Genomic DNA, 15654 nt, shown 5'->3' on the forward strand with positions numbered 1-15654 from the left:
TACCCAACTACTTCCTCAACCCCAGGCAGTTACAGCCTTAGATGGCAGACCTCTGGAACCAGGAAAGGTTACCGAGGCGACTCAGTCCCTGCGACTTACCATCTCTCAACACCAGCAGGAGGAGACCTTCTATCTCATTGACTCTCCCGAGTATCCTATTATCCTGGGTCACCCTTGGCTGTGCAGACATAATCCCCAGATCGACTGGCCTACTGGCACCATTCTTAGCTGGGGTCCCACTTGCCAACTCACCTGCATGCTTCAGAGTCCCTCAGCCCCTAGTACCCAGTTTCAAGAGGCTGTTGACGTCTCCCGAGTCCCCAGTGTTTACCATCGGTTCAAGGCAGTGTTCAGCAAGGCCCGGGCTACTTCCTTACCGCCTCATCGCACGTATGACTGTGCCATTGATCTACTCCCTGGGTGCTGCCCTCCTAGAGGTCGGATCTTTTCCTTGTCCTCCCCCGAGCACGCAGCTATGGACACCTACATTAAGGAGTCCTTGGCAGCCGGCCTCATCTATGCCTCTACTTCCCCGGCTGGGGCGGGCTTCTTTTTTGTTGAAAAGAAAGACGGGGGTCTTAGGCCTTGTATTGATTACCGGGGACTCAACAAGATCACGGTTCGGAATCGTTACCCCCTTCCTCTCATGGCCACTGCTTTTGAGCTGCTTCAAGGGGCTTCCATTTTTACTAAGCTGGATCTCCGCAATGCTTACCATCTCGTGCGGATCCGGCAAGGAGACGAATGGAAGACGGCGTTCAACACGCCCACGGGGCACTATGAATATCGGGTGATGCCGTTCGGGCTCACCAATGCCCCCGCAGTATTCCAAGCCCTGATTAATGATGTTCTCCGGGATATGCTTAATCTGTTCGTCTTCGTGTACCTGGACGATATCCTCATCTTCTCGAGGTCACTGAAGGAGCATGAGGGGCATGTTAGCAGGGTTCTCCAGAGGCTCCTTGACAATCACCTCTACGTTAAGCCTGAGAAGTGTGAATTTCATGTTTCTCAGACTCAGTTTCTCGGGTTTATTGTCACTCCCGGGCACCTAGAGATGGATCCCAAGAAGGTCAAGGCGGTCCACGATTGGCCCACACCTGCCACGGTCAAGGAGGTTCAACGGTTCATTGGCTTTTCTAACTTCTATCGGAAGTTCATTAAGAATTTCAGCTCGGTGGTAGCCCCCTTGACGACGCTTACCAAGGGAGGAGGGACCAAGATTCACTGGGGTCCGGAAGCAGCAGGGGCCTTCGAGGATCTCAAGCGCCGCTTCACGTCTGCTCCGATTCTGGTGACCCCTGACCCAGAAAGACCTTTCGTGGTGGAGGTGGACGCCTCAGAGGTGGGGGTGGGAGCCGTCCTGTCACAGAGGGGTGCGGATGGGAGATTACACCCTTGTGCCTTCATGTCTCGCCGCCTGTCTGAGGCCGAGCGCAACTACCACGTGGGGGATCTAGAGTTGCTTGCGGTAAAACTGGCCTTGGAAGAGTGGCGCCATTGGCTTGAGGGGGCTCAGCACCCTTTCCAGGTTCTCACAGACCACAAGAACCTGGAATATCTCCAACAGGCTAAGCGGATGAACCCTCGGCAAGCACGATGGTCCCTTTTCTTTAATCGATTCCAGTTCCTCCTGTCTTACCGACCTGGCACCAAGAACGTCAAGCCGGATGCCCTGTCTCGAGTCTATTCTCCCGAGGTACAAGAGAAGCCCTTGGCATCGATTATTCCGAGGTCTAGGATCGTCGCACCTCTTCAGTGGGAACTAGAAAGAGGGGTACGAGAAGCTCTTGTCCATGAGCCCGATCCAGGCGGTGGTCCTGCCGGTCGCCTGTACGTTCCTCTCTCTGTTCGGGCCCGCGTCTTGCAGTGGGGTCATGAGTCGCCCTTGACATGCCATCCAGGCAGTGCTCGCACACTGGAGTTCCTCCGACGGCGGTTTTGGTGGCCGTCCATCAAGAAGGACGTGCAGGTTTATGTTGAGGCCTGCCCTGTGTGCAACCAGGGAAAGTCGACACGCCAGCGACCCCAGGGACTGCTCCATCCCTTACCTGTTCCTCGAAGGCCATGGTCACACCTTTCTCTGGACTTTGTTACGGGACTTCCTCTATCCCAGGGCAACACCGTCATCCTAGTGGTGGTAGACCGGTTCTCGAAGGCTGCCCGGTTTATTCCCCTGCCCAAGCTGCCCTCGGCTAAGGAGACTGCTGAGCTCCTCATGAACCATGTCTTCCGGATATTTGGTATTCCCCTGGACGTGGTCTCTGACCGAGGTCCCCAATTCTCGTCCCGGTTTTGGGGGGCCTTCTGCAGGCTTGTTGGGGCCACAGCCAGCCTATCGTCGGGGTTCCATCCAGAGTCTAATGGCCAAACGGAACGGATTAATCAGGATCTGGAGACCACCCTGCGGTGTATGGCGGCCAGTAATCCCACGTCTTGGGCCACCTATATCATTTGGGCTGAATATGCCCACAACACCCTCCAGTCCTCAGCCACCGGATTGTCCCCCTTCGAATGCCAGTTCGGGTACAACCCTCCATTATTTCCAGAGGAGGAGGCGCAAGTTGGTGTTCCCTCGGCCCAGCGCTTTGTCCAGCGCTGTAGGCGGACCTGGAAGAAGGCCAGGCGTGCCCTCCTTCGGACCTCCCAGAGATACCAAAGTCAGGCTAATCGCCACCGCCGGACGGCCCCTAGTTTCCGAGCTGGTCAGAGAGTTTGGTTGGCCACTAAGAACCTGCCCCTTCGGGTCGAATCCAAGAAGCTTTCCCAGAGATACATCGGCCCTTTCCGCATTGCTAGAAAGGTTAACCCTGTGTCTTATCGTTTGGTTCTCCCTCGCTCCCTTAGAATTAACCCCACTTTCCATGTTTCACTTATTAAACCTGTCTTGTCTTCTCCCTTTGCCCCCCCACGCAGACCCCCGCCACCTCCCAGGATCATTGACGGCCAGCCAGCCTACACAGTCCGCCGGATACTGGACTCCCGGAGGGTCCAGAACTCTCTGCAGTATCTGGTGGACTGGGAGGGCTACGGGCCAGAGGAGCGCTCCTGGGTTCCAGCCAGGGACATCCTGGACCCAGGGTTGATCCGAGATTTTCGCACCCTGAGGCCAGGGTGTTCTGGAAGGAACGTCAGGAGTCGTTCCTAGAGGAGGGGGTCCTGTCAGCTTCCTGCTTCTCCTGTTTGTCTCCGGGCCTCTAGAGGTCAGCTGTGTTCCCCTCTGCCTTAGTTCTTCCTCGTGTGTCCTCATTAGTTTGATCCAGGTCACCTGTGCCTTGTTTTCTCTTTAGTATTTTAGCTGTGTGTTTTCCCCTTGTTTCTCACTTGGTTATTGCGTCCTGACTATGTGTCTCCTGCTTTGTCCCACCGTGTCTGTTCTAGTAAGCTGTTCGAAGTTATCTTTAGTTTGTTTTTCTCCCCTCGTGGAGTTGTTTTGTTTTGCCTCCTGTTTTGGTACATTAAATCTACTTGCCTGGAGTATTGCCTTGGGTGTTTCATTTGGGTCCTACAACACCTCCTCTGTGGCTAAGGGGTAGTACCCCCAGCTCTACACATCTGAGACCGGAGTTCTAGCCCGGCTTGTGACAGGGGGTGTACTTGTACATCAAGTTGCCTCACACTATAGAAACAGGAGATAGGCTCCTGCTCCTATGAGCCAAGGCTACTGTACTTACTTATGTTCTCTTGACTATGAAGTATTGATTGTTGTCGTCTGATGTCATGAGATGTCTTACATAAAGGATCTTCAGAGAAGAGGAGTCCATACCAGTGCTTCCTTATTAAGGAATCTCAGATGTTGAATATGAAGCATTGTTAGTAGTTTCCTGTGTGATCAAATGTCTTGATTGGTACTGCATCCTCGAGACAGTGTAAGTGAATCCTTTGTCAGACTGGGTTTAGGATAATATATTCATTTAGCAGCAGCGCACCGAATAGAATTGGATGGCGATGTCATTGAGATCGAGATCAAATTAAACTGTCCTCGATTTTCAGATGAGTTTCAAAGGAAGAGAAAATAATGAAATGTTTATGCATTTTTTAGTAAATGTCCTTTAAAAAATATGTTCTCCATACAATTGGCAACAGATGTTCATGCAAATATAAAAACAATCTCCATAAAAACAATCTGCATAAAAACTATCTGCATAAAAACAATATGTGCATTTTCCCACCAGAGATGTTTCCATCAAATTGACTTGTTGCGGAAAAGGCTGGTGAGTGATGACGTAGTGCACATAAAAATAAATTCCCATGTACCAAATAAAAAATACAAGTGAAATGGGTTTCCATTGCATTTTCAACACTACTGATAGTTTTGTCACTAAAAATGTTGCATTATATAGCGTATGTGCCCACTCTGGTCTTGGCACGTGCGCTCTAGCCAACGGCTCGCACATACAGTGTGGTTATAGCCTACATGATGAGCTTATTATGGACAAAAGGGCAAGATTCTTTTTATTTGTCAAATGGCAGCCAAGCATCGATCATCATGTCACCAGAATAAGACCCTCGATATTTGTTGGAAAGGAGCATCAAACTCATCACTGTGCACTTTCGCCAACCTTTGAAGTTCATCATAATTTATTTAATCTGTAGCCTAATAAACTGCATGCTTTCCTGAGTCATAGTGGGAGGACCATGCAACATATCATTGCGTGACTCCAAGTTTACTTTGATATGATGGTTATTATATCAACATTTGCGCCATTACTCGCATAATACATTTTACCGACACAAAAAGATCCCACCTTGTCTAGTGTATTTTGGTTTGTCAACAAATTAGCTTTTCCCATCAGGCCTTTTTTATCTGGCATTTACTCGCATAAAAAGGTTTTATGGAAACCTGGTTATAGTTGTACATTTTTTACCCCCAGTCTTACCCGAAAATGGGATCCTTAATGTTAAGAAAAATCCCTAACCAAAAAAGTAAACAGCATATTGGTTCAATTTCCACAACAACTAAGAGCGTTGAAGCGCGAGGCTCAATTTCTCCCGTTTTGGTGCCCTGGCTTCCACTCTATGAACAGCATGAAGCACATGCACAGGTACTGTGTGTGACTGTGTGAGAGCGAAGTGTTGCATCTCGCTCATCTCAATATCCTAGCCTATTCATTGATTATAGGCCCTGCTTTATGGAAATTGCGAGAAATTGCAAGCCAAGAAATTACGAGATACAGCATTCCATTGCGAGATATAGCTTTTGATTGCCGATAGATAGGCCTAGTGCACGATTCTGACTGTCTGCCTGGTGGCTGACCTGCCTATACTGTGCCACTCCCCTCTCTCCGTCCCTCACTAGCTTGCTATGAAAGATACGAGTGTTCTCGGAAGTATGGCAACTAATCAGTCTCCTCCGTTCCAAAAATACTGAATCTTAGGAGTCGATTCATAGTAGAATCAAATCTTGACACTCAGAAATGGGAGTCGACGTGCAAGGAGTCGAGGAATCAATTATTTTGGAGTCGACTCTCCACCACTACATCGTCGTCGTTAACAGTTGGAAAAATTATAGAGAAAGGCAAGCGACAGCAGCGTAGTTCTGTATGGCAATACTTTGAAAAGTTAAATGAGAAGGAAATGCAAACCGTTTAAATGGCCATTTAAACATTAAGAAAAATTGTCAATTTGTCACATTCCTACTACACATGCCCTTATAATCAGCAGGTTTGCATGGATGGAGTTTCGGCTTGCCTAGTGACATCACCAGGCGGTAAATTAGTTAATCGACCCATAACAAAGAGAGTTTCAATACTCTCTGCCAATAACAGCTAGTTTTCTGTTTCCCCCTCCCCACAACGACCACTCCCAGACAGTCCTAGCAAAAATCTTGCTTAAGAAGTAGTTTGCCAAAAAGCTATACAGTTGAAGTCGGAAGTTTACATACACTTACAGTGGGGAAAAAAAGTATTTAGTCAGCCACCAATTGTGCAAGTTCTCCCACTTAAAAAGATGAGAGAGGCCTGTAATTTTCATCATAGGTACACATCAACTATGACAGACAAATTGAGAATTTATTTTCTCCAGAAAATCACATTGTAGGATTTTTAATGAATTTATTTGCAAACTATGGTTGAAAATAAGTATTTGGTCACCTACAAACAAGCAAGATTTCTGGCTCTCACAGACCTGTAACTTCTTATTTAAGAGGCTCCTCTGTCCTCACTCGTTACCTGTATTAATAGCACCTGTTTGTACTTGTTATCAGTATAAAAGACACCTGTCCACAACCTCAAACAGTCACACTCCAAACTCCACTATGACCAAGACCAAAGAGCTGTCAAAGGACACCAGAAACAAAATTGTAGACCTGCACCAGGCTGGGAAGACTGAATCTGCAATAGGTAAGCAGCTTGGTTTGAAGAAATCACCTGTGGGAGCAATTATTAGGAAATGGAAGACATACAAGACCACTGATAATCTCCCTCGATCTGGGGCTCCACGCAAGATCTCACCCCGTGGGGTCAAAATGATCACAAGAACGGTGAGCAAAAATCCCAGAACCACACGGGGGGACCTAATGAATGACCTGCAGAGAGCTGGGACCAAAGTAACAAAGCCTACCATCAGTAACACACTACGCCGCCAGGGACTCAAATCCTGCAGTGCAAGATGTGTCCCCCTGCTTAAGCCAGTACATGTCCAGGCCCGTCTGAAGTTTGCTAGAGTGCATTTGGATGATCCAGAAGGGGATTGGGAGAATGTCATATGGTCAGATGAAACCAAAATAGAACTTTTTGGTAAAAACTCAACTCGTCGTGTTTGGAGGACAAAGAATGCTGAGTTGCATCCAAAGAACACCATACCTACTGTGAAGCATGGGGGTGGAAACATCATGCTTTGGGGCTGTTTTTCTGCAAAGGGACCAGGACGACTGATCCGTGTAAAGGAAAGAATGAATGGGGCCATGTATCGTGAGATTTTGAGTGAAAACCTCCTTCCATCAGCAAGGGCATTGAAGATGAAACGTGGCTGGGTCTTTCAGCATGACAATGATCCCAAACACACCGCCCGGGCAACGAAGGAGTGGCTTCGTAAGAAGCATTTCAAGGTCCTGGAGTGGCCTAGCCAGTCTTCAGATCTCAACCCCATAGAAAATCTTTGGAGGGAGTTGAAAGTCCGTGTTGCCCAGCGACAGCCCCAAAACATCACTGCTCTAGAGGAGATCTGCATGGAGGAATGGGCCAAAATACCAGCAACAGTGTGTGAAAACCTTGTGAAGACTTACAGAAAACGTTTGACCTGTGTCATTGCCAACAAAGGGTATATAACAAAGTATTGAGAAACTTTTGTTATTGACCAAATACTTATTTTCCACCATAATTTGCAAATAAATTCATAAAAAATCCTACAATGTGATTTTCTGGATTTTTTTTCTCATTTTGTCTGTCATAGTTGACGTGTACCTATGATGAAAATTACAGGCCTCTCTCATCTTTTTAAGTGGGAGAACTTGCACAATTGGTGGCTGACTAAATACTTTTTTTCCCCACTGTAAGTATATCAATACATTGACAAGCCCATATAAATATAATTAGATAATGGTATGTACAGTGCCTTCAGAAAGTATTCACACCCCTTGACTTTTTCCACGTTTTGTTCTGTTACAGCCTGAATTTAAAATGGATTAAATTGGGGGTTTTGGTCACTGGCCAACACACAATACCCCATAATGTCAAAGTGGAATTATGTTTTTCAACATTTTTACAAATTAATTTAAAATGAAAAGCTGAAATGTCTTTGAGTCAATAAGTATTCAACCGCTTTGTTATGGCAAACTTAAATAAGTTCAGGAGTAAAAATGTGCATAACAAATCACATAATAAGTTACATGGACTCACTCTGTGTGCAATAATAGTGTTTAACATTATTTTTGAATGACTACCTCATCTCTGTACCCCACACATACAATTATCTGTAAGGTCCCTCAGTCAAGCAGTGAATTTCAAACACAGATTCAACCACAAAGACCAGGGAGGTTTTCCAATGCCTCGCAAAGAAGGACACCTATTGGTAGATTGGTCAACAACAAAAAAGCAGACATTGAATATCCCTTTGAGCATGGTGAAGTTATTAATTACATGTTGGATGGTGTATCAATACACCCAGTCACTACAATGATACAGGCGTCCTTTCTAACTCAGTAGCCGGAGAGGAAGGAAAGTACTCAGAGATTTCACCATGAGGCCAATGGTGACTTTACAACAGTTACAGAGTTTAATGGCTGTGATAGGAGAAAACTGAGGATGGATCAACAATATTGTAGTTACTCCACAATACTAACCTAATTGACAGAGTGAAAAGAAGGAAGCCTGTAAAGAATAAAACATATTCCAAAACATGCATCCTGTTTGCAAAAAGGCACTAAAGTGATAGCTGCAACAAATGTGGTAAAGCAATTCACTTTTTGTCCTGAATACAAAGTGTTATGTTTGGGGAAAATCCAATACAACACATTACATAGTACCACTCTCCATATTTTCAAACATCGTGGTGGCTGCATCATGTTATGGGTATGCTTGTAATCGTTAAGGACTGGGGAGTTTTTCAGGATAAAAATGGAATGGAATGGAGCTAAGCACAGGCAAAATCCTAGAGGAAAACCTGGTTCAGTCTGCTTTCCACCAGACACTGGGAGATTAATTCACCTTTCAGCAGGACAACAACCTAAAACACAAGACCAAATATACACTGGAGTTGCTTACCAAGAAGACAGTGAATGATCCTGAGTGGCCGAGTTACAGTTTTTACTTAAATCTACTTTAAAATCTATGGCAAGACCTGAAAATGGTTGTTTAGCAATGATCAACAACGAATTTGCTTGAAGAATTTTGAAAAGAATAATGGGCAAATGTTGCACAATCCAGGTGTGGATAAAGCTCTTGGAGACTTACCCAGAAATAATCGCTTCTACAAAGTATTGACTAACGGGTGCGAATACTTATGTAAATGAGATTTCTGTATTTAATTTTCAATAAATTAGCAAACATTTTTAAAAACATGTTTTGACTTTGTCATTATGGGGTATTGTGTGTAGGTGTATGAGAAAAAAACATACATTTAATCCATTTTGAATTCAGGCTGTAACACAACAAAATGCGGATTAAGTCAAGGGGTATGAATACTTTCTGAAGGCACTGTATACAGTTGCAGCAAAATACATTGGCACCCTTGCACTTTTCTTAAATAATTCCCTATTTTCTTCTAAAATAAGACATTTAATAATATTTTTGGTCTCCGCGTTATTGGATTTTCAACATTGCAGAACCAAATGTATTTTATGTTAGCTTAAGTTTACATGTTTCATTTAGAAAATAAAGACAAATGGAATGGACAAAATTATTGGCACCCCTGAGCTAGTACTTGGAAGCACAGCCTTTGGCGAAGATAACTGTCAACAAATGCTTCTTGTAGCCACAAAGGGAAAGAAGATACCTAGTCAGTTGCACAACTGAATGCATTCAACTGAAATGTGTCTTCCGCATTTAACCCAACCCCATTGAATCAGAGAGGTGTGGGGGGCTGCCTTAATCTACATCGGCGCCCGGGGAGCAGTTGTTGTTGGGGGTTAACCGCCTTGCTCAAGGGACGAACAGCAGATTTTTCCACCTTGCTGGCTCTGGGATTCAAACCAGCGACCTTTCAGTTACTGGCCCAACGCTCTTAACTGCTAGCCTACATGCTGCACTTGCTGAGCTTGCTGCACCTACTGGCAATTTGGCCCACTTTTCAGCAGCAAACTGCTCTAATTCTTCAATGTTTGATGGGTGCCCTCCACCAACTGCTGTTTTTAGCTCTTTTTGGACACATTGCACTCCAATACACCTTGATAATCGGCTGATTTCATGATGTCATGCACACATTCAAAAACCCCAGTACCAGAGGCAGCAAAGCAACCCCACAGCGTTATCTAACCTTTCCCATGTTTGATTGTGGAGAGGGTGTTCTTTTCTTTGAATACTTAATTATTATTATTATTTATTTTTTATACTTCGCTGGAGATTCACTGTTGAGGCCATTTGCTTCACTAGGAGCTAAAGGAATAAGTAAGTTAAGATCTAGTTCTATATGTATATCAAGTCTGTCTTTCTCCTGCAGGTGAGGGCGAGTCGTAATGCTGAGGCTGCGAAGAGGTGTCTGGCGGCCATAGAGGAGTGTGCTTGTACCAGGGAGGGGAATCTACTGGAGCTGGCTGTGGAGGCTGCTGGAGCCAGGTTAGAAACTAGTACACCTCGCTAGTCCCGTTGTCAGCAACCATGGGCCCATTGTCAATTTAAAGGAAACTTTGGCAGTAGGATATGTATAAGTAAGCTAACAATATAATAGAATACAGTTGAAGTCGGAAGTTTAAGTACACTTAGGTTGGAGTCATTAAAACTCATTTTTCAACCACTCCACAAATGTCTTGTTAACAAACTATAGTTTTGGCAAGTCGGTTAGGACATCTACTTTGTGCATGACACAAGTCATTTTTCCAACAATTGTTTACAGACAGATTATTTCACTTATAATTCACTGTATCACAATTCCAGTGGGTCAGCAGTTTACATACACTAAGTTGACTGTGCCTTTAAACAACTTGGAAAATTCCAGAAAATGATGTCATGGCTTTAGAAGCTTCTGATAGGCTAATTGACATCATTTGAGTCAATTGCAGGTGTACCTGTGGATGTATTTCAAGGCCTACCTTCAAACTCAGTGCCTCTTTGCTTGACATCATGGAAAATCAAAAGAAATCAGCCAAGACCTCAGAAAAAAAATTGTAGACCTCCACAAGTCTGGTTCATCCTTGGGAGCAATTTTCAAATGCCTGAAGGTACCACTTTCATCTTTACAAACAATAGTACGCAAGTATAAACACCATGGGCCCATGCAGCCGTCATACCGCTCAGGAAGGAGACGCGTTCTGTCTCCTAGAAATGAACGTACTTTGGTGCGAAAAGTGCAAATCAATCCCAGAACAACAGCAAATGACCTTGTGAAGATGCTGGATGAAACAGGTACAATATTATCTCTATCCACAGTACAATGAGTGCTATATTGACATAACCTGAAAGGCCGCTCAGCAAGGAAGAAGCCACTGCTCCAAAACCGCCATAAAGTCAGACTACACTTTGCAACTGCACATGGGGACAAAGATCATACTTTTTGGAGAAATGTCCTCTAGTCTGATGAAACAAAAATAGAACTGTTTGGCCATAATGACCATCGTTATGTTTGGAGGAAAAAGGGGGTACTTGCAAGCCGAAGAACACCATCCCAACCGTGAAGCACGGGGGTGGCAGCATCATGCTGTGGGGGTGCTTTGCTGCAGGAGGGACTGGTGCACTTCACAAAATAGATGGCATCATGAGGAAGGAAAATTATGTGGATATATTGAAGCAACATCTCAAGACATCAGTCAGGACGTTAAAGCTTGGTCGCAAATGGGTCTTCCAAATGGACAATGACCCCAAGCATACTTCCAAAGTCGTGGCAAAATGGCTTAAGGACAACAAAGTCAAGGTATTGGAGAGGCCATCACAAAGCCCTGACCTCAATCCTATAGAAAATGTGTGGGCAGAACTGAAAAAGCGTGTGCGAGCAAGTAGGCCTACAAACCTGACTCAGTTACACCAGCTCTGTCAGGAGGAATGGGCCAAAATTCACCCAACTTATTGTGGGAAGCTTGTGGAAGGCTACCCGAAACGTTTGACCCAAGTTAAACAATTTAAAGGCAATGCTACCAAATACTAATTTAGTGTATGTAAACTTCTGACCCACTGGGAATGTGATGAAAGAAATAAAAGCTGAAATAAATCATTCTCTCTACTATTATTCTGACATTTCACATTCTTAAAATAAAGTGGTGATCCTAACTGACCTAAGACAGGGAATTTTACTAGGATTAAATGGCAGGAATTGTGAAAAACTGAGTTTAAATGTATTTGGCTAAGGTATATGTAAACTTCCGACTTCATCTGTACCAGGTAAGTATCGGTGTAAACAGCACTGTAATATAAAGCGCTACCATGACGGATATGTGGTTATTTTTCCTACTGGATTAGAGCGTCTATTAAATTGACTAAAATGTAAATATGCCAAAATGTTATTGCCCTTCAAGGAAATGTGTTTTGCACATGCATAAAATGCCATTGATTAACTATTCATTATACCCAAAGTGGGAACACATGATATGCCCAACAATAATACAAGCAATTCATCCAACTTTAGCTGAGTAAAATGGAAATGAATCTACACAAGTAACACTGGTCTTGTGAATGACCACATATCCCTCCCTACACTCTGTTGCAAAACATCATTAAAAAACAGCTGGTTTGAAAGTTATTTATGTGGCTATATAAAGCAATAGTTAGAACAGGAACAGGTGTCCTCAGGTTATGCCATTTTAGCAAACCATATTACCACAGAGTTTCTAAACCCAGAGGCGCAACATCGCGTGACTTTAGGCAACGCTTCCGAAACAGACCAGGCCAGGGTTTGGGGTTTGAGAAGTCAATGAGAGAAGTAAAAAATGATTTGTAAGTTGTTAATTTTCTCAAAATGTAAAGGCACAACCTAGAATCGAGCCAATGTCTTAAGTAGTTGAACATGTTGTTACTCCAACCTCGTGAAAGTGACAAACTGACACGTTTTCATTTGTGTCAAAAACAACTTTATATCAAGCTTGGCACACCTGTATTTGGGGAGTTTCTCCCATTCTTCTCTGCAGATCCTCTCAAGCTCTGTCAGGTTGGATGGGGAGCGTCGCCGCACAGCTATTTTCAGGTCTCTCCAGACATGTTTGATCGGGTTCAAGTCCGGGCTCTGGCTGGGTCACTCATGGACATTCAGAGACTTGTCCCGAAGCCACTCCTGTGTTGTCTTGGCTGTGTGCTTAGGGTCGTTGTCCTGTTGGAAGGTGAACCTTCACCCCAGTCTAAGGTCCTGAGCGCTCTGGAGCAGATTTTCATCAAGGATCTTTCTGTACTTTGCTCTGTTCATCTTTCCCTCAATCCTGACTAGTCTCCCTGTCCCTGCCGCTGAAAAACATCCCCACAGCATGATGCTGCCAACACCATGCTTCACCGTAGGGATGGTGCCAGGTTTCCTCCAGATGTGACGCTTGGCATTCAGGCCAAAGGGTTCAATCTTGTTTCTCTTGGTCTGAGAGTCCTTTAGGTGCCTTTTGGCAAACTCCAAGTGGGCTTTCGTGCCTTTTACTGAGGAGTGGCTTCCGTCTGGCACTCTACCATAAAGGCCTGATTGGTGGAGTGCTGCAGAGATGGTTGTCCTTCTGGAAGGTTTTCCCATCTCCAAAGAGGAACTCTGGAGCTCTGTCAGAGTGAGCTTTGGGTTCTTGGTCACCTCCCTGACCAAGGCCCTTCTCCCCCTATTGCTCAGTTTGGCCGGTCTGCCAGTCTTGGTGGTTCCAAACTTTTTCCATTTAAGAATGATGAAGGCCACTGTGTTTTTGGGGACCTTCAATGCTGCAGAAATGTTTTGGTATCCTTCTCCAGATCTGTGCTTCGACACAATCCTGTCTCAGAGCTCTACGGACAATTCCTTTGACGTCATGGCTTGGTTTTTGGACTGATATGCACTGTCAACTGTGGGACCTTATATGGACAGGTGTGTGCCTTTCCAAATCATGTCCAATCAATTGAATTTACCACAGGTGGACTCCAAACAAGTTGTAGAAACATCTCAAGGATGATCAATGGAAACAGGATGCACCTGAGCTCAATTTCGAGTCAATTTCGTGGTCTAAGGCACTGCATTGCAGTGCTAGCTGTGCCACTAGAGATCCTGGTTTGAATCCAGGCTCTGCCGTAGCCGGCAGCGACCGGGAGACCCATGGGGCGGCGCACAATTGGTCCAGCGTCGTCCAGGGTAGGGGAGGGAATGGCCGGCAGGGATGTAGCTCAGTTAGGAGAGCATGGCATTTGCAACACCAGGGTTGTGGGTCCGATTTCCACGGGGGGTCAAATACAAAAAATATGTTTAAAGTGATAATTAGGCAGGTCTGATGCCGAAGAAGAAAGACAATTATTGCATACTTTACCAATATTTTATTTAATTTTTGCAAAAAAAGTAGTGTGTAGTTCCAGTAATGAACTACACCACTGCATGGCAAAAAAGTAATTAACTACTAAATACACTACCAACATTTGAATTTAGTTTAACTACCACCAAGCTACAGCAAAATGTCATTAAATTACTAGTTGAACTACATGTAGTTCACTACTCCCCTACGCTGTGTATATGTTCACCTAAGAAATACATAACAGCATTTTTCTTTGAACCCAGTACTCCCTGGCGATCAGTGCAGTGCAATTATTACTGAATGGACTATCCTGGTTAAATAAATAAAGTAAGCTGAACTGGCAGCGAGTATTGAAGGAGAGCTTGGTAAAACCCTGCTTATGTACAGTGGGGTCCGGAATTATTGGATCACTTGATAAAGATGAGAAAATAAGACTGTATAAAATAAATAACAAAAATACTGAGCTATTTTATATTTTAAATTATATTTTATACTAATAGAATCGTTCAGCTAAATATATTTTGTTTAACAAGTAAGAAGAAAATAAACTGTTTTCAATACTCTAGCACCCTCCCCTTGCGAAGATAATGACACTGAGACTTTTTCTAAAATGTTTTATGAGATTGGAGAACACATTGGGAGGGATCTTAGACCATTCCTCCATACAGAATCTTTCCAGATCCTCTGCACTTATGGACTGGCCTCTTCAATTCAAACCACAGGTTTTCAATGGGGTTCAAGTCCGGAGACTGAGATGGCCATTGCAAAATGTTGATTTTGTGGTCAATTAACATTTAACATTTAAGTCATTTAGCAGACGCTCTTAACCGTTCTTTGTGGATTTTGATTTGTGCTCTGGGTTATTGTCTTGGTGGAAGATCCACTTGCGGCCAAGTTTCAGCCTCCTAGCAGGGGCAAACAGATTTTTGGCTAAAATATCCTGGTACTTGGTCAAGTTCATGATGCTGTTGACCTTAACAAGGGCCCCAGGACCAGAAGAAATAGCTCAGTATTTGTCTTTTTATTTTATACAGTTTTTATTAGCTCATCTTTTTCAAGGGATCCAATAATTCCGGACCCCACTATATGTGATTAAAAGTGTTGTTAAGACATGCTGTTGTGTATTCCCCAGATGTTCTGTAGGGGAGATCACAGATGCCATGAAGGCTGTGTTTGGGGAACATAAAGCCAGCACCAGGATGGTGAGCGGAGCCTATCGCAGCGAGTTCGGAGAGCATGAGGAGATTTCTACAGCACACAACCGGTAACAGCAGGAAGAGAATAGTACTTGATTGTCTGTTGTACTTAATATGTGGTCCTCTGTAGCTCAATTGGTAGAGCATGGTGCTTGTAACGCCAGGGTAGTGGGTTCGATCACCGGGACCACCCATACATAAAAATGTATGCACACATGACTGTAAGTCGCTTTGGATAAAAGCGTCTGCTAAATGGCTTATTATTATTATTATTATTATTATTATTATTATTATTATTATATGTTAGAATATAGAACCGAAAATTGTCTTCTCTGCTCTGTTTTCAACCCCCAGAGTCTCTCTCTCACTCTCTCACACACACACACACACACACCACAGAAGCACAGGGTCAACCTCAGTGCAGAACAATTTTAG

The 15654-nt window shown here is 44.3% G+C and overlaps 1 protein-coding gene across 1 annotated transcript in view; it reads left to right on the plus strand.

Moving 5' to 3' along the window:
* Positions 1-15654, plus strand: part of mmut (methylmalonyl CoA mutase) — a gene marked incomplete at both ends in the record, with an annotated part of 67656 nt that overhangs the window by 24878 nt on the left and 27124 nt on the right. Inside the window, 2 exon segments of the mRNA XM_084149159.1 lie at positions 10096-10211; positions 15156-15287. Coding sequence (XP_084005285.1) covers positions 10096-10211; positions 15156-15287 — 248 coding nt within the window.

The sequence above is a fragment of the Coregonus lavaretus genome, assembly GCF_964263955.1.
Source record: "Coregonus lavaretus genome assembly, chromosome: 31".
NCBI lineage: Eukaryota > Metazoa > Chordata > Actinopteri > Salmoniformes > Salmonidae > Coregonus > Coregonus lavaretus.